The sequence below is a fragment of the Gracilinanus agilis genome, chromosome 6 (assembly GCF_016433145.1).
Source record: "Gracilinanus agilis isolate LMUSP501 chromosome 6, AgileGrace, whole genome shotgun sequence".
In the NCBI taxonomy this organism is placed as follows: Eukaryota; Metazoa; Chordata; class Mammalia; order Didelphimorphia; family Didelphidae; genus Gracilinanus; species Gracilinanus agilis.
The window spans coordinates 291187560-291211690 of NC_058135.1; the positions used below are offsets into that span (position 1 = coordinate 291187560).

Here is a 24131-nt window from a genome sequence, read left to right on the forward strand (position 1 = left end):
AATTCCCACATTATCTATGCACAAAAAGGGAAGTCTTATTCTGCATTTTTAATTGATTGCCTCTTTGTCAGGTAGATATGTTTCATCATTGGTCCTGTAGAATAGTGGTTGTTCACTGTGTTGATCAGAGTTCTGAATTCTTCAGTTATTTTCTTTCTGCCATCATCTCATTTTCCTGTTATGTATCTTATCTGTACATAGTCATTTTATTCCTGTCTCCCCGTTAGAATCTGAGCTTCTTGAGAGTAGAGACTTTATTTCTTGTTTGTCTTTGAATTCTCAGTAGCGCCTGGCACATAATCAGTGCTTAATAAATGCTTGTAGGCTTGATTTGACCACACTTGTTGAGGTCAGTGGTCTCAAAGCTTTTATGAACACACAACTTATCAGTTTTTTAGACATACTTCCCTATACATATATATGTATATTATATATTTATACTGCTGTACCAATATTTTGGTACACTGTAAAGCATGCAAAATTTTAAAAGTTGATATAGTAAATGAAATGAACTATTTAAATAAGTAATAATTATATCAGTACAAATTTTTTTTGTTCTCATTATACATTTTCAGTGCTTTTTAAGTCAGTGATGCAATCAAAAGTGCTTCATTATTTTTTATCATAATTTTTAACACTCTCTGATAAAACAGTCTTTAAGTGAGCTCGTTTCCTCAGGTCTGATTCCTCCCCCCCCCCCCCCCCCCCAAGTATTCCACACCCTACTTTGAAAATTACTGATTTGGATGATTGGACAACCAGGTCTATGTTTCAACTAATAAACTATCTGGCAGATATTTGAGCCTGTATTCAGGATTACACATTTCTCAAAGCTTTTATTGTAGGGTTGATAGAGGATTTTGGTTTTTTACAAGTAATGGAAACATCATATTTAGTGTTATTGCTTGACAATACTCATAAATTCAGCTATTGCCACTGATAGACAGGACAATGAAACCAGTGTCATTAGCACTGGTTTATAGAAATCACTATTCCAAGTGAACTCTGTGATCCTTTCAATTAATTCAAGAAGTTGGCATCATCCAGGTTCCTAGAGGGGACTCCCAATTGTCCCAATTCCAGCATTCACAGGCATTCTCTTTCCTCTGATGTCCCTCTTTAACTCAGAGGAAGTGAATAGGTAGGTCTCCAGGAGAAGGATAACACATCATTGCCAGTTAGTAATGAGATTGAAATAGCCCTTTAGCACTAGTGGAGAAAACTGTTCCCTTTTCTGGGGAGAATTGCAGCTCCAAACGAGGGTCATCTTTTCCTTCTTATAGCGTGGCACAATGCGGAGACGCTACGAAGATGATGGGATTTCTGATGATGAAATTGAAGGAAAAAGGACTTTTGACTTGGATGAAAAACTCCACACCAACAAATACAATGCCAGTTTTGTCACCTTTATGGAAGGAAAAGGTCAGTAAGATTTAATTTACTCTTTCCTCTCTGGTATATCATTATAATAAACTAAATAAAGTATATCTTAGCTAGACCCTAGCATAGTGCTCTTCAGACAGTCAACTAATAGTTATTAAAAGGCTAGATGCTATGCTGAGAGGCACTGGGGACACAGAGACCAAAACTAAACTGTCCTTGCCCTTAGGGCAGGTTATTTGGGGAGAACCTTGGGGCCGGAGATTTGGGGATAGCCAAAATTCTGAACCTGGAACAAGGGGAAAATAAGTTTAGAAAATAGGTGTGGTCTGAAGGCAAAGATTCAATTTTGTATGTTAAATTTAAGATGCTCCTAAGACATCCCTTTGGAATAGTGCTACTCTACTGGGCTTCAGGAGAGAGACAGGGAGGGACGGTAAATCTGTTAGTCTGGGGGCCATCTGCATCTAGGTGATTGAAGTCCTGAGAGAGGATGGTTCTTAAGTGAGAGACTACTACTAACAAGGGAGCCTGAGAAGGAAACTGAGAAAGAATCGTCAGAGAGAATGCTGGACTTGTCAGTCCACAAGAATTGACTTATCTGAGTATGTTAGGCGAGGCACTATGCTAATCACTGGGGATACCGAGGAAAGCAAAAAGAGGCCCAGCCTTTGAGCTTCTCACAAACTAATGAAAAGACAAGAAAAAAGTGGGTGTCATGGGCGTGTTGTAGGGTTGGCCTTGGGGGTGAAGAGAACCACTCCGTTATCAGTCAGGAATGAGGATTAGAGGAGAATGTTGAGGAAGTCAGTATTTGAGGAAACATCAGAACATAGATTTAATCCTTACTGACAGGTCATGAGTTAATACACATAGTAGGTACATAACAAATGTTTGTTGAGATGAGTTTCAGCATGTTCTTCCATATACTGGCTAAAGAGTCTATGAACTCTTAGGACACATAAAGTATTCATTATCCTTTGGTGTTTTTGTGTAATCTTGGCTCCCATAGTGAAACATTCTCAGGGATATGAGAGCCAAGCTTTTCTTAGGGCAGCAGAAGAAGGAGTTTTTCCTGAAGGACTCTTTCTTGGGTTGGAATTGAGTGCAGGGAAAGCCCTTTTATATCCTCCTGATTCAGTTCATCTGTGAGACTCTTCATGTACCCTTTAGCTCTGCTCTTTGGCAAATAGTCAGTGCCATAGGAGGGAGTGCAATATTACTTTTTAGTGGGAAGAATTAATGTTATTTTTGGATATTGAGGACAGGCTGGACAGTTAGGAACAGCTGAACTATTATCAAATCTTTGCATAAATTGTATACTGAGAATTGAGGTTTGAAGTTCTAGGTGAAGCTTTGATCTTTCTAATTATTGTTCTTCTTTGGTGACAGATTTTAATGTAGAATACATCCAGCGGGGTGGCTTGAGAGACCCTCTGATTTTCAAGAATTCTGATGGACTTGGAATAAAGTAAGTGGGCCAGCTAATGGATGAATACATTAAGAAATGTCTGTCTTGGGGGCAGCTGAGTAGCTCAGTAGATTGAGAACCAGGCCTAGAGACGGGAGGTCCTGGGTTCAAATTTGATCTCGGAGACTTCCCAGCTGGGTGACCCTGGGCAAGTCACTTGACCCCCATTGCCTACCCTTACCACTCTTCTGCCTTGGAGCCAATATACAGTATTGACTCCAAGACAGAAGGTGAGGGTTTTAAAAAGAAAGAAAGAAAGAAAGAAAGAAAGAAAGAAAGAAATGTCTGTCTTGTGCTCCTGGGGGAAACTGATTCTCCCTTCATATCTGCTGAGTAGAAAACCAAGCAGGTAATCTAGGAGCGTACCCGAAGGCCCTTAGAGCAGTGATGGGCAGACTTTTTAAAGAGGGGGCCAAAGGAAAGGAAATGCTCATCTGTCAGTCTGTTTCTAAGGCAACTCTTTCGAAGTTTCATTGTATTGTATCCTATTCACTGTATTTGTCAGATTAGGAATAATGTCACCCCAGGATAGAACATTTCAGGGGGCCGCATCTGACCCTCAGGCCATAGTTTGCCCATCACTGACCTAGAGGAACTTTGTAAGTCTGATTTAAAGATGGATGTTGGAGTCAGCTAGATGGCTCAGTGGATAGAGAGCCAGGCCTGGAGATAGGAGGTCTCAGGTTCAAATGTGGCCTCAGACACTTCTAGCTGTATGACCCTGGGCAAGTCACTTAACCCCCATTGCCTAGCCTTTACCACTCTTCTGCCTTGGAAGTAATACATAGTATTGATTCTAAGATGGAAGGTCAGGGTTTAAAATAAGATGAGCTTGTCTGAAGTGGGAGGTAGATCATGAAACCCCACACTGGCTCAGAGTTATCTCTGCTCCTTTTGCTCTTACTTTGCTATTTGTTTCCTAGGATGCCAGATCCAGACTTCACCGTGAATGATGTGAAAATGTGTGTGGGTAAGTGTCCATTTGGGGGCCTCTAGGTTCTTGAGGGAGGAGCATGAGCCCAGGGCGGACCCTTGCAGAAGCTTAATAACAACAGAGCAGACTAGCCCCAGATGGAAGTTGTCCCAAATGTAAGGGTTAAAATTAAGGTTGGACTAAATGTATAAAAATGTGGTCACCGAAAATATATTACTCAAGTCAGAATGACTTTTTATGGCAGTTTATTTACAAAAGGAGAAAGAGGGAAAGTAAAGGTAATGAGAAAGAGTTGAGTAGATAATTAATCTGACCCGGTTTGAACCAGGAAGGGCTTCAGAGGGCCCAGGGGTAAACTAAGCAAGGGTTCCAGCCATGAGGCCTTCTCCAAAACAGGGGCCTTTCCGGAGGCTCGTCTCTCCAGAAAGTCGGGAAAGAAGTCAGCCTTTTCACTCACCCATATGGTAGTTCAAAGGGAGAGATTCAAGAACAGTCTCAGGTCCACGAAACAGATTCTTCACCACCCTTGAACTCAAACTCTGAACTCTTTAAGAACTCCCTCTCACAGGAAGTTGCAACTGCTTTTAAAGACGCTTATTTGCATCACTTCCTGTGCATTCCTTCCCCTTTATGTGGACCAATTGTAGCTTTAGATTTGCTTAGGACTGCCCAGGGGGCAATCAATTGTTTCTGATTCATCACCCACTATAGCACACATGGGTCACAGACCTCCCCCACTTAAGGAAAAAATGGGATGTATACTCTTCTGGTAATTACATCTAAAAATAGGCAGGGGAGAGTTAATCCCATCTTCACCAAGAAGGGAGCCCTACTGACACCTTGCCTGGTGGGTGTGTGTATATGTATATATATATATATATACACACACACACTTCTTCCTATAACCCTAAAAAATGGGATCCCTTCTCACTTCTGCCTCTTAGAATATTCAACACCCTCCCAAGCTTAGCTCATGTGCCAATTCCTTGTCAGGGTCCCAGCCCCAGTCCCACTCAGATGACTTCAGATTCTTGTTTACTTATATGTAAACATACTATTTCTCCCTCCCAGAAGAATATAGGTATAGATACCTTGAGGGCAAAGACTGTTGGTTTTACCTTCATGGCTTCTCAGAGCTGTAACAAATACTTGCTGAATTGAGTGAGACCTCTAGACCAATACAAGTCATCCAGGTTTTTAGCAGGAATGAGACATTTGATTTTGAGAGATTTATTTTAATTATTTAAAAACAACTTTCCAGATCTGTCCCGGTCAGGTCTTCAGAGGGTGATCATTGGTTAACCAAATACTTCTAGGCCTGCTTTGTGTTTTAAGATTGAAGATGACCTAGAAGCAGTGCTTCTCTTCACTAAGGTTAGAGAGCATTCTGCTGTGTGTGCTATATCTAGACGGGCTTGTCCTTTTCTCTTTGAAAATGATCACCTGCAAGGCCTTCTTCTGGCCACCAGAGGGTCCTTTCCAGCCATCCACCTGACTTTCTCAGAATTCTGTGTACTATAGAGGGAATGCCTAGGTGCACACTGAGCCATTCTCTATGAGTGGCCCCTTCTCCTTAGACTCCTCTCATCTGTCCTCCATGGTCAGTCTTGCAGGCTTACACACCTGCAGACACAGAGGGCCTACCTGAATTATTGATCCTTTGGTCACTGCAAGCTTCCATCTCAGGTCAGTCCCCAGGCCTGATCCAGCCACTGTCCTGACATATTGAGGCATGTATTTGTTCCCCTTGCCTTTGTTGGCCTGTCAGGAATCCATTGATGGCATTCTCATAAATTTACTGAACCCATTAGTGCTCATCCACTTGGGCTTTTCCATACCTCCTTGCCTAGTCCCTCAAAGATCTGCTTACTGCCAATAGTAGCGTTTCCTCACAAAGCCTGTAAAATAGCCACCTCAAAGCCATGGCCTGTGCTGGAGGTGGGGCTTTTCCAGGGATAATACTTAGAGAACAATGATAGTTTTCACAATGCTGGCTAGTGGGAAATTCAGCAGATGACTGTCTGCACAGTTTTTTAAAACTGACTGTGAGAATGCCAGCACCATTAATGATGGTCAAAATGCTCTGTGTAAAATGGAATTATGGCCATAATTGTATCTGTTCTTAGCACAAGTACTTAGATCCATCCATTTGTTCTTTCCCCTCAATCCCCAAGGCAGTCCTCCAACAATCATCCTAATCCAACTTTGTCTTTCCGTAGAAAGCACGGAGCTATACCCTCCTGACAAGAACCTCAATATTCAAGGCTCTTAAGGGCATATGTAATTAATGTGTAATCAGTATTTCCACGTTTTTGTTGGTATTTATTTTTGCTAGTATGTGCATTTTATAGGAAATCCATTTTTTCCTTTACTATAAAAGATGGCCAAAGTATTCAACAGACAACAGTTTATATTTTAGTCATATTTGTATTCTGCTCTGATAGCCATACCATAGTTATTGTTTGGTCCCCCTTGGACAGTGTCTTCTCTTCTATCTCTAGTCTAAGTTCCCAGGGGCTTTTTCATTGTAAATGCTAGTTGTTTAGTGAAAGGCCTTTGCCTGTGTTCTTTGTTTCCACCTGATAGTTTCCTTCAAGCCTTAAGTTCTCTGGGATGAATCCTAGCACTAGCACTAAAGGGGCTGCTTGCTTGAGGCCTGTGGGACTCTGGCCAAGAGAGGTCAAGGAAGGGCTTCTTCTATGTGAGAGGTGCCTGGTGTTATCTCCCTTAGGTAGGGGTACATGTGCCTAACCCAATCTGAGTTTCAACTCCTTGAACACAGGACTATGGGATTTTCTCTTTGTGTTTCCAGCATTTGGCCTGCATTAGAAACACTCCTGGATGGATTTTTCTCTTCATCCTAAGTTCCATGAAAGAGCAGGTGGCACTTACTTTTGCTTTCTCACCCCTTGCCTCCTGGCTCCACTTACCCCCATTGTGGAAAGCATTCACTTAAATTTAAGGCCATCATTGATCTCTTTGTCACCAAATCCTAAACTCTCTTTCTGGGTCTAATCTACCCTATTTTACACTGCATACCACTATCCTGAGACTCTTTCCTTTCTCTCACAGCTTGTTATCTTGCTTCTTCTGACCATTGTCTCTGCCCATACTTCCCCTTTTCCACTGAGCACCAGTACCCACCATGGTTCTGTCATGGCACCAGCCAAATGTTATTCTCGGCCCTGAAATTTTTCCTGAATTCTGGAAGCAGAAGTAGGCTCTTTGGTCTTATTCTTGCCTCTGGCTTATAGACTTTCACTCCTTTTCAATCCCACTCTCTCTGGAGGCAGTTAACAGTTTGCTTTCTTTTCTCTACTAGATCACAAGTTCACCAAGGACTCTCTCCTTGTCTGATTCATCTTGATATCTTCTAGAATAGTTAAGGTTCCACATATAGAGAGGAAATAGCTTAAGATGTGCACAGTACATTATAGACATCTCATTCAATCCTTATAAAGATCCTTGAAATTGGCCTTGCTATAACTGCCAATTTAGAGATGAGAAAACTGAGACTCAGCGAGGTACCTTATATATAATGAATACCTAACAAAGATTTCTGGGTCGAATTGATTCTGCATTATAAACTTTAATTGGTTAAATCGGAGAAGAGATTATGCTGGAAGGATGGCCTGATGGGGCTTGCCTTTCATTTCACCCCAAGTACTGGCTCTGATGGATGGGAATAGTGATTTGTGCTTATTCTTATTGTGAAGTCACTGGGACTCTCACCTAATCGATCACACTGTTAGCACAAACTGAGGGACTTCACGACTCCCGTGACCCTCCCTTTGGTTGCATTCAAAGAAGTTGGCAAATTCTACTTAAGGAACTTAAAGTTGGATAGAAAAGGGGTTGGTAAATTATCATTTGATCACTTTGGCACACACATGAAAAATAAGCTTTTCGTGACAGGGAGCCGTCGAATGGTGGATGTCATGGATGTGAATACCCAGAAAGGTATTGAAATGACTATGGCCCAATGGACCCGCTATTATGAGACTCCAGAGGAAGAGCGTGAGAAACTCTATAATGTCATCAGCCTGGAATTCAGCCATACCAGACTGGAGAATATGGTGCAGAGGCCTACCACGGTAATTTTTTTTTTTTTTAAACTTACCTCTTTCCATTCTAACCAGTGGTGTCAAGTAAAGTGGTTGTTCGTTTTTGCAAAATTCTTAGCTTTTTCATGTGTGCTGAAAAGGACAGAAAGCTTTATTCTGGAAATGTTAATGCTTGAAGTATAAGATTAAAGCTTTGGAAACTGGCCCCTTTACTCAAGACTAAGGCCACCTAACCACAATGAAGCAGTTCAGGCTTCTGAGATGTCAACTGGGGAATGAAAGTGTTAGCTCTCATCTAGTTGGGTTAATGCTCAATTGAGGAAGTTTATAAAAACAGCAACATTTGCATAAGGGAATCATAGAAGAATTCTTTAAATTCAGGGTAAGGAGAGACCAGTTGTTTAACAAGAAAATAGTGATCAGTTGGAGAAGGGAAGTTTCACCTTGGTTAAATCTGTTCCTTCACTACCGAGGAGAGATGTTTGATTCAACCGTGGATTTTGACAGAGCTATTAACTGACAAATCCCAGAAAGACAATGGAAAGAGTTATTTCCTAGAAGAGATCAGATTCATACTTATTAATTTTGGGACACAGAATTTCCTTTTTTGTTTAAATCTTGAACTAAAACTCAGCTGAGGTACAAACTCCACCTTGAAGGGTTACAGTTGGGAGAGTTTGTCACTTTTAAGTCTATTCCGTGTTATCATATATTCTCCAATCTCCCTTCGAATTATTCATACCTTTTATTATGTAAAATCATAATCATTCATCCAACTATCAATATATTTAAGAAATTAAACACATATACATGTTCCAGCTCTAGAGCTCCCACTTTTCTAGAGGGGCTAGGCAGTGGGGAGGTGCCATCTTCTTGATCTCCTTTGAAGGGTGGGTATTGTTCCCTCTGGTCTTTTGTCACTGGTGATAACTGGAACTCTCTCCGCATGTCAGGCACTCATGGCACTTTGCTTAGTTTTTGTTTGTCTCTTTAATGGAGTCATCCTTGAACTAGAAAAAAGAGGAAGAGTTGGGAAGGGTTAATAACACCATTAGCAGAGAGCCCAGATGTACTCTCTTAAAAAGAAACACCCAAAATCCAAGTTGTAGAACTGAAAGATTAGAAACTTGACTCCTTGAAAGATACCATTTAAACGTGGAAGATGTTCCTGAAGGTGCCTATATCAGGTCTGCTTCCTGTAGACCTTTTGCTTTTCCCTTTTTTGGTATAGGACAGGAACAGAAAATGGGGAAACATTTCCAAATTTGTAATGAAAATCAGTGGGGAAATGATTCCCCTTATAGCAAACACAGATGTACCTACACTAGTTCTCAAACTGATTAAATGGTATTTTTAAAGGGGGGGGGGGGGGAGGGAATCTCACATTTTCCTAAGATCCTGAAAGCTAGCTGTGGCTTAGAGGAGAACTGGTAATGCTACATATTGACCAGCTTGTGAAGAGAGCTAGAATTTCTCTTGTCTGGGCCCCACGAATTATGAAAAGGGGAGCTTGGGTCAATGAAGTCTACACCCAGAAAGGTGTTCTGTTTCTTAGCACCTTCTGAGGAGTAACATTTAGGTGTCTGCTGTAGTTCCTGAAAGTAGACATTGTACTCCCTGACTCATAGATTTTCAAGGTTGGAAGGAAGTGCAGAGACTCTCTAGTCCATATCCTATTGACACAAAGCCATTCCACTTTTGTTTGAAAAGACCCACAGTGTAGAGGAACAGGGGCTCCACCATCTTGGCTTAGAGTTCCTTCTCTTTCTGGTTCTCTCCCAGTTTCTGTGACTGAAAAATGGCAAAATGTTTTTTTTGTTTTTTGTTTTTAATCATGTGACTAGAGAATAATGCCGCTTTAAACTTATTCATTATAACACTAGAAATTATTAGAGGTACCAGTGGAAGAAGTCATTCAGCTGCTGACAGATTGTTTTCACATTCACCTTGCTACAAGGTGCCCAGTTCAGCCTCCAGAAATAGTGTTTCCTAATTATTTACCCCAGGAAAAGAGTACAAACCTGCTGTAGCAATCTTTCTCTTAGGTGATAGGAAATCAAGGGAACTGAAAAGGAAAGAAGGCAATTTGCTTTCAAAAGAGATAAATACGGTCCAGGCATTTCCTTGAAGTGGTTTGAAGATGCTTTTTTCCTCTGCTTCTTCAGGGCCTGGTAGTTGCATTTCAGAAAGCATGGGGTCAGAAGTTCGAGGCACCTTTTGAGGGAATTAAGAAGTTACAAAAAAGAGAAACTGAGTTTTGAGGAAAAAAGGAACTTGGGGGGGGATAATTTAATGCTTTACCCTAAATGAGTTCTTGGTAAATACTATTGGCTACCTGAAATGGAAATTATTTTATCCATAATAGTAAAATAAAGAAGCACAGAAATTGAGATATGAATGGAGCCTCAGCAGCAGTCTAATCTAAACATAATTGAAAAAAATGTCTGCTTGAGCATATCCCACAAGTTGGTCGTTCAGCTTTTCCTTGGAACCTTCAAGTGAGGGACAAGGGAGCACCCCATCTCCTGAGCCAGCCTGTTTCATTTCAGTACAGCTCTCATTATCAAGACATTTTTCCTGATGTTACCTAAATTGGCTTTTTGGCAGATTTTACTCAGTACTTTTACATCTACCGTTTAAGACCAAGTAAAGGGAGTCTAATAATTCTTTCCTTGTTAGCTTTTCACACATCCTCCTAGGTCTTCTCTTCCTCAGGTTAACATCCCCAATTCCTTCAACTGAGCTTTACATGGTGGAAATTCAAGACCCTTTCCTATCTCAGTTGCCTATATATTGTCCAGTTTCTCAGTGGCCTTCCTGTGCTGGGGCCCACAGATCTGTAGGAGATGCCCCAAATAGATCAAGATCAGGATTGAGACAACAGCACTATCCCCTCTTTCTTGTATCCCCCACCCCTTCATTTTGGAAGCTTTACTTCACTTAATACACCTGATAGTCATATCAGCTTTCTTCTATCATTTCCCACTCTTGATCGAGATCTCTGCATTGAGTTGGTAGTCCACTCAAACCCTCCTTTTCAGATAAATTGCTAACTATTCCTCCCCATCTTATACTTGTGAAGTTTTTTTGTTTTTGACCTAAATGTAAGACTTTCTGTAAGTGACTGATAAAAAAGAGTCAAATCTACTGGCATTCCTGGGCTCCTGAAATTCTTCCTTGGAAATCTCCTGCCATGTGTACACCAAACTCTTTGGGTCTAGTCATCCCATCCAGTTGTACCAGTATCTAGTCCCTCCTTTCTCCCAAAAATAGCCCAGGATTCTTTGGAAGTAAATCTGGGTAAACTGTGTCAAGAGCATTCACTGATCTATCCTTTTTCTTAGCCTTTTAAAATAGGAAATTGGCTTTGACTGACCTGTCCTTGATAAATTGGGCTGGCTTTCTGGGATTGTTACTGCTTCCTTTTTGGGGTGTTCACTAACTAGCTTTTTAATGGCTGAGTCTAAAACCACACCCCTCTGTCTACAGTTTATAGACAGAGGCCAAACAATTTCCTTTTTTTTTTTTTTTTTTTTTTTCCAAAATGAGAACAGTATTTTTCCTTCCCTGGACCTGCAGCATAACATCTTTCCTGTTTTTCATGACTATAAGAATATCCTTGACGGTAGCTTTGGAATGGGGGCTTTTAGTCTTGCTGATTCTCTGGGTCTGTCTGTGGGAGGACCTTTCTGAGCATAGCACTGAGATGGTGTCTATCAGATCCTTGGTCCTGGTAGCGTAATTGGTCAGATGGTCTATATTTGACCCACCATGATCAAATCCAGTGTTCTTTGCAACATGGATTTGCTAAACCATTTGTTTAATGTACTCCTAGTCAGTCAGGTATGTATTCAGAATCAGACAGTGCTAGGTTGGCTTTGCAGGCCCCTTGGTAAAGAGCCAGCCTGCAGTATCCCACTGTGGCATTTAGGAAGGGTTTATAATAGAAATGTGATCATGTTTGAAAACTTGGGCGTTTTCCTGTCTCAGGATAAAAGTATATTCCTATTATAGCAAATATCACTCTAATAAAAATCTGCATGGCAAAATGATTCCCAAGGCCCAGATGATAACAGGATAAAGAAAAGGGCCTATGGAACTTGAATAGGATTTCGTTAATGATGTTACTCATTTAATTATTTAATACCTTATTATGTTTTTAAAAACATAGTCTCATTTGTTCTCTTATTCGCTATATCAACATCCCTCTGGCCTAACTGGGCCTGCCAATTCACTGGGATAGCATTTTCTCAATGCATTATTTCAAAAACTAATTCAGGACAGAAACCAGTTAACAGTTTCTTGTCTTACAGAGTTGACTGGGGTACTAGTTGTTTTAAGTGATCTGGTCAAGGCCACACAGCCAATATTTGTCATAGGCAGCCAGATGTGGACGTAGAGAGCTTCCGTTCAACTCTGAGGCCAATTTGCTTTCCATCCCACCAAACTGTATTTCTGTTCCCATTTTCACACGTGGAAAAATCAAAGCCTAGAGAATTTTTAACTTGGCCAATCTGACATAGGAACTCGGGCCAGAACTGAGGCCTTTTTTCTGACACAGAATTTATCCTGTTAAACCGCTCTCCACTCTTTATTTTGAATTTCGCTTTTGGCTTTGTCTGAATCATTCTCAATGATCTTGTTTGTTTATTAGACTCTCCCAAAATCATAGTCCTCTCCATAACTTTCACACACACACACACACTCCAGAAAGTTGTTTTTATGTTTTCAAAACAAAACCCGAAAAAGGATGTCAATTGATAATATGTTAAAAAGGCTGGCCCAGGTAGTTTTTGCATCCCTTCATAGGCGGTTTTGTTTTAGTCCTTGGTGTCTGCGATCATGTTGATGGAATGATTGGTCTTTACTGTCATTTAACAGTCAGTTCTTTGGTATTTGCTGCTTGGTCTTAATCAGAACCAAGTACTGTTTTATTTATTTGTGGCTCCTATAGTGATTTGTAGGGTCAAGGGCATTAGTGGGTTTGGAGAAGCCAAATTTCCTTTGGTCTTAACAGTAGGTCTGACATTCACTAGCTTTGTAGTCACAGGCAGGTTCCTTAGTCTCTCTAAGCCACTATCTCTATCCCAGCACTGTGGGGAAGAAAGTGTGAAGATCAGTGCGAGTTATGTTATGTTTCTCCTAACATGAACCTAACTCTCCCTACTTCTTCTAGGTGGACTTTATCGATTGGGTAGACAATATGTGGCCAAGGCATTTGAAGGAAAGCCAGACAGAGTCCACAAATGCCATCTTGGAGATGCAGTACCCCAAAGTACAGAAGTAAGTGAAGGAAACATCTCTCAGGCTACACGTTCTGATGCCTGGAGGCAGGAAAAAGACAAAGAAGAATTCCATCATTTTGGGAAAGTGGGATTTTAAAATTCCAAGAAAAATCTAATCTAAAATGATGGAGATAAATAAGGATCTCTGTCTAGCCATTGATTCACATGCAAATTCAGCTTTCTTACCACTCATAGGGAGAAGATGGAGTGGTAAGGGTGGACAGAATGAAAAATGTAGTGACTCTTCAGGAGATTAGGGGGCACTAAAAATGTGGGAAAAAATTGATAATCGCCAAGCAGTTATTAAGCATCTGCTCTGTGCTGGACTCTGGTCAGACAGACACAAATATGTCCCAGTCCCTGTCAGGAAGCTTGCATTCTGTTGAGAGATCATATGTATGTGTGTAAGGGCAGACAAAGTCAATACGAGGTCATTGTGGGAGGCTTTCTTATTCCCTCTCAACAAAGCTCCTTTTGGGAATTTTGCTGTTCTTGAGTCCCCTGGGTCTGATTATTCTGTTAGAATTTTGTCTAGAGGACAGTTGAAACTCTTACAACAAAGATCACAGGATTTCCTCAACGTTTTCCAAGGATATTCCACCTGTCCTGCATTGACCCTTATCCAAGCTTGGCATTCTCCTTTCCTTTTGTTGTCTCTGGCCCAGAACAGTCTTGATGATTGGGTTTTTCTTATCTGCTTATTGAATAAAAAATTCCAACTTCTCTTTGGAAAATTAGTTTTTAAATATGTCCTTCATCCAGGTAGATATTCTTGAGCCTCTAGCCTATATGCTTTATAGAGGATACACTTAGCCAAGTTTAATGACATTGGCTTTATGAGCTGTTACGTCTTTCATTGTCCTGATGTGTCTCCTCTTTTGGGACCAGGTACTGTCTCATGAGCGTCCGAGGCTGCTACACAGACTTTCACGTGGACTTTGGTGGCACCTCTGTGTGGTACCACATACACCAGGGGGGAAAGGTACGGTGCCATCTATGGAGAGATCTTTGTAATGGGATGGAAGGTTAAGGAATATGTTGCTTAGTCTGAATGGCAGGCATGTTTGACCCATTCTGGAAAATAAATCCCCAGTATATTTTAATAAGCCACTATTTCTGTAGAGAGAATGGTATCATTTGATCTTTGGCTGGAGTTTAGTAAGTAGGGGAATTCATGTAGGTAACTAAATGCTACAAGGCCCCCAGCACTAGGGGCCAGCATACCTCCTTCCTGAGTTTCCAGTATTCTCCACATTGAGCCAAGGAAGAGAATTCCAAAGACTGGGAATGCTAGAGGAAGTTTTTCTTATGAACTGAGATCCTTCAATAACATTAGCTATGAAGTTTCCATTTTGTGTGGAGACATGATGAAGCAGGAGAAAGGATACAGTCATGTCTATTGCCATAGTTCAGCAAACATTTAATACCCGTTCTGTGCAAGGTGAAAGGCAGAGTCGGTAGAAGGCTAGACATGGTACAGGTCTGCATTCAAGTCCTGCCTCTGGCACATTCTGAGCAGACCCTGCCCTCTGAGAGCTTTTATTACCTTTGTTGCAAGCTCAAAGAGATGGATAAATGCAGGCAATTTAATGCCTTAGATTCACCTCTGGACTATAGAAACATCCATCTGAAATTTGACCCAATCCACTGCTCTTTTGTCCTTTTCTCAAGGCTATTCAGTCAGTGACCCTAGGGCCTGACATCTTCCCATGACACAGTGTGCTGATATTAAGTGAAGATCAGCAACGGGGAGAGTCAGGGCACCTCAGGCCAGATTCCCTCTCTGTTGCCACTCCCATGGGGAATGCTGGCCAGTTCATGTCATCTCCTTGGAACTCAGTTTCCCCCATCTGTAAAATGAAGGGGGTTGACTAAAGAGCTTTGGAGGGCCCTTCCTAGCCCTGGGTCTCAGGTGCAGTCAGGCAACTAAAGAATTACTGCCACTGGAAGTGAACTTTTATCTACGGTCCTATCAGTGACTGCTAACAGACTGAAGTTTTTAACTCCCAGGTCTTCTGGCTCATACCACCTACGGCCCAAAATCTAGAACTGTATGAGAATTGGCTGCTATCAGGGAAACAGGGAGACATCTTCCTGGGTGACCGGGTATCAGAGTGCCAGCGCATTGAGCTCAAGCAGGGATACACCTTTGTTATCCCCTCAGGTAAGCAAGGTGGAGAGAGCTTCTGCCACCACCTTCCCTTGAACCCAAATAATGTTATGACCTCTTGCAGTGAGAGTAAGGAGGCCACATTAACTGTGAGCAGTCCTCTGTTAGCTACTGAGGCATATGGAAATGGATTGATTTCCCTCGATGTACTACCCATGGGAGTACAGTTGTAAGATAAGGACATAAGAAAATTAGCACGTCAAAGGGAAAGAACAGAAGAAATGAGATCATAAATCATTCAACTTGTTCCTAGAACTCCTGTTCCTTAGTTTTCATTAGCCCCATCCCTAAAGATGTGTTCATTACATCATCCTTGTTTTCTGAGCCTTCTCGACCTTAGTTATGGTGTGCATAAAATGAATTCTTTCTGCTCTTCTCTTTTAACTGCATGGCACTAGTACTCAGTGTGTCTGATGTTCACTTGCTTCTGCCTTCTTGATTCTGCATCACTTCTTCTAAGTCTTCCCATATTGCTTTTAATTCTTCATATTCATTGTTTCCTATGGTGCAATAATTGCATTTCGTTAGTATATCTTAATGCAATTTTTAAGTGGTTCTTGTTCTGTTGTTTGGTGGTGGTTGTTACTGTTTTTTCAATTTGAAAAGTCCCCCCTTCTCGCCCTCTACCCCTTTTTCCATTGAAAAGGAAAGGAAAACCCCCAATACTTGTGATAATTATACATTATTAAGCAAAACAAATTACTTTCTTCATTAGCCACACCCAAAAAGTAGAAGTCTTAGTCTGCTCTCTGGATCCATGTTTCATCTGAATCTTCAGAAATCAGGGTTGGTCATTGTATTGATCAGAGTTCTTAAGTCTTTCAGAGTTGGTTGTCTTTATGATGCTACTGTTACCCTATGAATTGTTCTCCTGATTATACTCAGTTCACTCTGTACTGGTTCATATAAGTCTTCCTGGTTGCTCTGAAACCATCCCTTTCATCGTTTCTTACAGCACAGGTATATTCCATTACATAATTTGTTCAGCCATCCCCCCCCCCCCCCCCAATTTGTTTTCGGTCTTTTTTGCTGTTAGGAATATTTTTGTACCGCTGTCTGTCTCTTTCTTGTCAGTCATCTCCTTAGAAGAGTGCCAGGAATGATACCAGTGGATCAAGGGGTATGGAAATGTACCTCATTTTTATTATCTAATTCTAGAGAGACCTAGTCCTTGTTTCCAAGGATGATAGTAGGAGTATAAGCAGAGGAGGCACATAATAAATTTTTTTCCCATTTATTCATGGTATTACTTGATAAGTTCATTAGAGTATTAGAAAACAAATGACTTCTTGAGATTGGAAGCAGTAAGTCCATTAAAAATCAGGAGATTCAGAAAACTGTCTCACAGAGGCAGGAGTTGAGTTGGGCTTGAAAAATGGTGGTACAGGTAAAAGCAGAGGAGGGAATGTCATTCTAATCAACAGAAACTGCCATTAGAGTAGAGTATATGTATATGAGGAGGAATAGCTTTCCACACAAGTTACATCGACATTTGTATGATGGAGGTTAGGAAGGGAAAATGCTGCTCAAAGGGCTTTAAAGTCAGGCAGGGAAGTTTGAACCTGCCTCAGGGTAGACATTGGGGAGCCTGGGAATCTATTTGAGCAGAGGAGTAACATGACATTCTGTTTGTGGAAAGATTATTCTGGTAACTGTGGCAGATGTATTGGCGGGGGAAGGAAAGACGAGCAAGCATGGGGAAAACCCTGAAGGGAGCACTTTCAAAGGTTTACAAGGCAGGTGGTAATGAGTGCTGAATTAAGGTATTGGCAAAGTTTGGGTTAGACATGAGAGATATGGTGACAGGATTGGCCCTCCTGAACAAGGTGGTTGTTGGGGGTTGAAGAAGATGGGGTTCTCTTTTCTATGATCCTTCCTGAGAACTGGTGAAAATAGACTAGGGTTTACCCAGGAGGAAGGATGGAGGATTAAGTGAAGAGTTACTTTGCAGATTTAACCACTGAAAACCAATGAATGATTAAGGGGAAAAAGATCATTTAAGAGCTTAGCACATTGGAACACTAATGTGCTACTGGTAGAGTTGTGATCTGATCCAGCCATTCTGGAGAGCAATTTGGAACTGTGCTCAAAGGACTCTAAAACTGTGCATTCCCTTTGATCCATCAATACCACTTATTAGGTCTGTACCCCAAAGAGATCCAAAAAAGGGGGAGAAGAACCTATTTGTACAAAAATATTTATAGCAGCTCCTTTTGTGGTAGCAAAGAATTGGAAATTATGGGGATGTCCATCAATTGGGGCATGGCTGAACAAGTTATGCTATCAGTTTGTGATGGAAAACTATTGTGCTAGAAGAAATGGCAAGCAGGATGATTCAGAAAAATTTGGAAAGACTTACATGAACTGATGCAAAGTGAAGTGAGCAGAACCAGAAGAACAGTGTACACAGTGACAGTGATATTTTTTGATGAACAGCTGTGAATGACCTAGTTATTCTCAGCAGTGCAGTGATCCAAGATGATACCAGAGACATGATGAAAAATGCCATCTGCTTTCAGAGAAAGATCTGATAGTGTCTGAATGCAGACTGAAACATACTCTAGTTCACATTCTAATTTTTTTAAAATTTGAGATCTCTTCTACAAAATGACTAATATGGGAAACTGTTTTACTTGATCACACATGTAAAATCTCTATCAGATTGCTTACTCTATTTGAGGCGTGGGGAGTGGTGGAAAGGAGGGAGAATTTGGAACTCAAAACTTTTTTTTTAATGGATGTTTTAAAATTGTTTTTACATGTAATTGGGGAAAAATAAAATAGTATTTTTTTAAAAAATAGAAAGAAATCTATATCAGAAAAAATAGCCTAGCCCTTTTTCTCCCAGAGAACCATCCTCTAATGAGTCATTTGATTTCCCCCCCCCTCCCCCCACTGTAGGCTGGATTCATGCAGTATACACCCCCACAGACACATTAGTGTTTGGGGGCAACTTTTTGCACAGTTTTAACATCCCCATGCAGCTCAAAATCTACAACATTGAGGATCGAACACGGGTAAGTAGCAATAACTAAAGATTTGTGAAACTTTTACTCTTGAGCCTTTAGGTTATTTTCAGCAAAGCATGTCGGTTTTCATCTTAGCATGTAGGAGAAAGCAAATAAATTCAGCATTTTAGCCAGACCCATATGTACTTGGTTTTATCTAAGATCCTAAGTATCTCATCCCTTACTAGTGATGAACATAGTAATATTATGACCTATTTTTTTGGATTAGAATCATTAGTTCTGAGGCAGAAGAGTGGTAAGGGTTGGGCAGTTAGGACTAAATGACTTGCCCAGGGTCACACAGCTAGGAAATATCTGAGGTCAGATTTGAACCCAGGACCTCCCATTCCTTTCTCTCTCCAGCCCTTATTTTCCTCTCTAAACTAGATAGCCTATCTCCTTTCCAGCTCTCATTTAGACTCCTTGATCTTATAAGCAAAGGACCAGAACTGTGGCAGGTTTCTTCTCTGTGTTTCCTTTTGGTTGAGGCTCCAATAATTTGTAGCTTCTTGGATTGTTTATTGGTGATAGAAAGGAGTCATTTGTCTATCCTGTGGCATTATGGTTGAGAGGAAGGGTGAATGTGGAGCCTCCTTTGAGTCTTCTTTTTTTGTTTGTTTGTTTGTTTTGTTTAAACCATTACCTTCCCACTTGGAATCAATACTAAGTATTGTTTCCCAGGCAAAAGAGTGGTAAGGGCTAAGCAATGGGAGTTAAGTGACTTACCTTGGGTCCCACTGATAGGAAGTATCTGAGGCTAGAGTTGAACCTAGGACCTCCCATCTCTGGCCTATCTTAATCACTTAGCCACGTAGTTGCTCCCTCCTTTGATTCTTGAATGTTTTCAAGTATTTTTTTTTAGTTGACTAGACAAATTCTTGAACACTGAGTCTGAAATTAAAAATCTCTCAACACCCTGGCACCACCGACTGACACACTGGAACATCTCTGCAGAGCTGATCAATTCTTCCTAGTGTGGGTGTGCACAGGTTGTGCCAACACCGCACTGGATGGTAACCAGGCAGATATTTCTTTTTTCCATGGCATTGTGGACCAGGAGTGAAGATGGTGCTCTGATTATCTGTGCTTTATGGCCCTGCTCTCTGAAAACTGCCACCATGTTGGTCTGGTCCTTCAGTCCCCTGTGCTGAGCACATTGCCTTGTCCTTAGCAGACACTTCATAAGACCTTCACTGGAATTGGATCTTTTTTTGTAAAGCTTATGGGAAAGCAGCTTTATAGCCAAATGTTTTTGTCTGTTCTCCACACACCTTTTCATTTCCCATTGAGATAGAGGGTACAGGAGCAATAGGGATTCTTCTCTAATGGATCCCCAATTTCCCATACAATATTGCTAGGGAGGTTTTGTCACTTCTATTCTGTTTGCTCTTTGACAGTGTGGGTAAAACAGCATGATGGGGAAGGTCAGGCACGAATAATTTTCTTGAACACCAAGTTAAAAATTTGAATGTTGAATGCCCATATCCTAGCCTTCCTTCCTTATTACACACATTCCTAATTCCCCTGAGAGTCCAAGTATTAACAGATTTTAGAAACAGGCATTTTAACCAGTAGAGAGAGGCAAATTTCTCTTCCTGAAGGCTGTTCTTTCCTGTCCCTTTTACCAAAGCTAGTCATATGATCTAAAAGTGAAGGAATTTAGGATCTGGGAAGGCTTTTGTGGGCTTTCTTAGCCTCAGAGCAGTAAAGTAAATAAGGCATTACATCTTGACCCTTGTCTGAGGGCCTGGATTGATCACCTAGACTACTTCGTCATGGTAATGTGCCTCCTTGCTTTTACCTGTGCTCAGAGTTCTTTGTTCAGCTCACAACAAGGTTGGGAAAGTCTTAAGGCATCCAGATTTAAAACAGCTTTTCAAGTTTGTGGTTGAATTTTTGATAGCAAAGAACAACAGGAAGCAGACTCTAGAGGAAGGGGCCTGCTGCTGGGCTCCCTCCCATGCCTGTGGCCTCCCTTCACATCATGCATTCACTGCTGGTCATTCCGGAGAGCAATTGGGTTGTGCAGTTAAATCAGGATAGTTTTTTGGGAGGCAGGGAGAATTATAGCCATGGTCGATGACAACCAGACAGGTCTGGTCTTTGTGCACATAGAGATAGCATGTTACATCCAACACGACAAGTTGGCCCTACTCTCTCACCCCTTTCTGCTTCAGAGTTCAGCCCCATTCAGCTACTATTTTATAAGGTAACTAGCTCTGTACTTTCCCATCCTCTAAAATAGATCCCTGCACCCCCCCCCCCTTCCAAGAGAAGGCAGGAAGAACTTGTAGAACAGGCCTGATCCTCACACCCACATTTCTTTTTAATTCTCCATTTGACTAAGTCAGGGATTAACAGTCAGTCTCCCTTGCTAGTTCTGATCACCAGGCTTCTGTAGTGATTGTTTTCTTCCTAAGATGGTCTTCTAGAGTGATCAGGCCACTTAATACAATTGTTTAAAATGTCATCTTAGACATTCCACCCTAGAAAAGTCTTCTGTGAGATCATGAAATTTATCTGGAAAATGGATAAACCATAGAGTCCAAACTTCTCATCTTTTTTAGGGGAGGAAAGTGATGGAACAAGAACTAATTATATTACTCAGTATGGTTGATTTTGTGCTTTTTTTTTCCTCCTTGGAAATGAAGTATCAGTTTATTCTGTTTATTGTCCTGTCCCCATGTAGGTTCCAAATAAGTTCCGTTATCCCTTCTACTATGAGATGTGTTGGTACGTGTTAGAACGATACGTCTACTGTATCACCAATCGCTCCCACCTGACCAAGGATTTCCAAAAAGAATCTCTCAGCATGGGTGAGTACTTGACTTTGCTATCTCTCTACTCTAATTTTTGAAACCAAATAATTTCCTCACGCAATCATAGTCATTGTGGAGTGGAGAAATTCAAAAGACTCTGCTTCCTGGACTTTTATATCTGGTCTGATTCTCAAAGCACCAGAATGTGTCCTCTCTCTGTTCAGGAGGATGACATTGCTCCTCCCTTCCCCTCTTCCCCCCCCCCCCCTCAAGTCCATCTGCTCCTTCCCCTGTGCACTCTCTGGAGTACTTCCAGGCTGCCCAGAATAGCCAGCATGGTTCTTTGTCCTGGAGACATCTGTGCTCAGCCCCAGCCATATTAGAAAGGTGAGGGAGGGAGCCTGATTCATTCCATGTAGATGTTTTCATGGAAGGCAAATCTCATTGCCTAAAGAACACATTTAGTAGGATATTCAGTGTTTCAAAAGAGAGAAGCTGACACCATACTATCCAAAGGACTTATTTTTTCCTCCTGTGAATTTTAGCCTAGGGACATTTTGTCTTGCTATTATCTTTTTACAGCAACACCTTTTTGGGGAAATAGATATATGGTTTACTTCCTCTGAATACAGATCACCACCTCCTAAACATCCTTGTAGTCTCATTCCTAAGGGCACTGAGAACACACCCCTTGTCCAGGGTCACATAGCCTATCTGGGCCAGAGTCAAGATTTGAATGCAAGGGTTCCCCCATTTTATGCCATGCTGTCTCTTGCAGTGTTGGCACAATCACTTAGGAAAAATTCATCCATCCATGACAAAGTCTTCACCTCATTCTCACTTCCAAGAGCGATCCTGTCAACAGAATGTATATGTTTCATCTGTGATACTTCTCAAAGTCTTTGGCCTATCCTTTTTTCTAAAATTTTAAACCTGTAAATCAGTTATTTAATGCCCAAAGAGTTAACTCTCCTCAGGTTTTCCTGTCTCACACTTAAGAGGCAAGGATTGTCTCATCACATTTGTATCCCCAACACCTAGCAGAGTTCCTGGCACAAGGCAGATGCTTAATAAATACATAGTGACAACTAGTAATGGAGTTCTCAGCCTGTAGGAGGAAGGCAACTCAAATCTGGCCTTAGATGTTGATTTGCTATGTGATCCTGGATAAGTTATTCCATCTCTATTGGCCTCTTCCTCAACTGTAAATGAGAAGAATAAGAGTACCCGTCTCATAGAGTTGTTATGCTCAAAGGAAAGAATTTTGGGGGTTTTGGTGGGGTTTGGAACAAAAAGAACTGATCACAGCACCTAGCCCCAAATAGGTACTAGATTCTCTTCCTTCTTCCCCCTTTTTATTATTTTTTATTATTTGCTTTCACCTCCTCCTTAAGATCATGCATATTTACCAAACAGTAGTAGCTTTGAGATTCTTTCTCAAAAGTTGATCTGTTTGACAGTTCTGAAGCTGAATTGCCTTTCCTGATGTAGCTTTCTTTCATTTGCTAAGCTGTATGCCAGTGACAGACAGTGGAGAAATCCTGATCATTCAGGATTTTGCTTCAGTTCCACTGCCATCAGTAATTCCTGAGTGAGGCCCATAACTTTGGTGCTGCCAGGGCCACTGGCAGGATGCAGCAGTGTTCATGGGTGGGAGTGGCAACCTAAATAGAAGAGAGAAAGCAGATACAGGAGTGTGAGAGTAGAGGGGGAAAAGGAATCTAAGCTCTGTTAGTGGGGATATGTGAGAATGTTGCCAGAAATTAGCTTAATTCATTCCCTTGGAAACTTTTATTTGCTGAGCAGTTCCTCAGAGTTCCCACTACAGGACAAGTTTTAGACTGGGAAAGGGTAGAAGAGAAATGATTAACAAAAAGTTGACGCCACAGGTAAAAGGGTCATGACAAGAGATCCAGCCCCTAATGCCTCTCGGTGAGTTGTTTCCTAGCTCCAGACAAACTTCCTCCCAGAGCCATGATTGATAACCTTTGAGGGTCTTGAAGAATGGGAAAAGAACCAGAGGCCTGACCTTCAGGGCAACCAAAAATTCTAATTTTTCAAACTGAAGAAGGTAAATTCTTCAGATTATAGACCAGTGAATTTTGCTTTGTTGGCAGAATATAGGAGGTAAAAGGGAACCGTCTGTGAGCATTTTAGAAGAGGAATGGCCATCAGTAAGAACCAGTATATATATTAATTAAGAAGAAGGTAATTCCAAATGGTCTTTTCCAATATTGATCAGATTTATATGCTTGGGAGATCCAGGGAATAGAATGTCACTGATACGGTATTCCTAGATTTTTAACAAGGCATTTGACAAAGCTTTTTCATTGTCGTCCTTTGGACAATGTAGAGGGATGTCGGCTTACCTTACAGTCATATGGTTAGGGGTGGTCAGGGCTATGGAACAAACCTCAAAGGTTTGTGATTAATGGACCCCCAGCCCTGGATGGTTCTTTTTCCCAAAGATGAGCCATAACGGGGATAAATGTAAAGTCTTAGTCTTGTGACATCAATTTTCACACTTGGGTGGAAAATGACTTAAAAGAATCACACTTAGGGGGCAGCTGGGTAGCTCAGTGGATTGAGAGCCAGGCCTAGAGAAGGGAGGTCCTAGGTTCAAGTCTGGCCTCAGACACTTCCCAGCGTGTGACCCTGGGCAAGTCACTTAACTCCCCTCCTTGGAGCCAATCCACAGTATTGACTCCAAGACGGAAGGTAAGGGTTTAAAAAAAAAAAAAAAAAAAGAATCACACTTAACATTTCTAGAGCACTTACTGTGTACCAGCCACTATTGTAAATACTTTACAGTTATGGCATTTGATCCTCACTAGAATACTGGGAGGTAGCTGCTATTCTTCTTTATATTTTATAGTTGAGGAAACTGAGGCAAACAGGATAAATGACTTGCCGGAGGTCACACAGCTGGTACATGTGTGAGGCTAGAGTTGAGCTCAGGTCTTCCTGACTATGGACCCACACTCTACCCATTGTGCTACCAGCTGCCTCTAGGCATCTAGTCCCACTTCTAGTAGTTTGTGTTGAAAAGATCTGTGGACC

The 24131-nt window shown here is 41.3% G+C and overlaps 1 protein-coding gene across 4 annotated transcripts in view; it reads left to right on the forward strand.

The window, feature by feature from the left end:
* Window positions 1-24131, forward strand: part of KDM2A (lysine demethylase 2A) — a 105323-nt gene that overhangs the window by 56273 nt on the left and 24919 nt on the right. For all 4 annotated transcript variants that reach the window (XM_044680459.1, XM_044680457.1, XM_044680458.1 and 1 more), the window contains exons 4-12: window positions 1284-1422; window positions 2773-2851; window positions 3775-3821; window positions 7701-7879; window positions 13026-13132; window positions 14023-14116; window positions 15145-15298; window positions 18206-18321; window positions 21002-21128. In XM_044680459.1, the coding sequence (XP_044536394.1) occupies window positions 1284-1422; window positions 2773-2851; window positions 3775-3821; window positions 7701-7879; window positions 13026-13132; window positions 14023-14116; window positions 15145-15298; window positions 18206-18321; window positions 21002-21128 (1042 nt within the window). The remainder of the gene's footprint in view (window positions 1-1283; window positions 1423-2772; window positions 2852-3774; window positions 3822-7700; window positions 7880-13025; window positions 13133-14022; window positions 14117-15144; window positions 15299-18205; window positions 18322-21001; window positions 21129-24131) is intronic.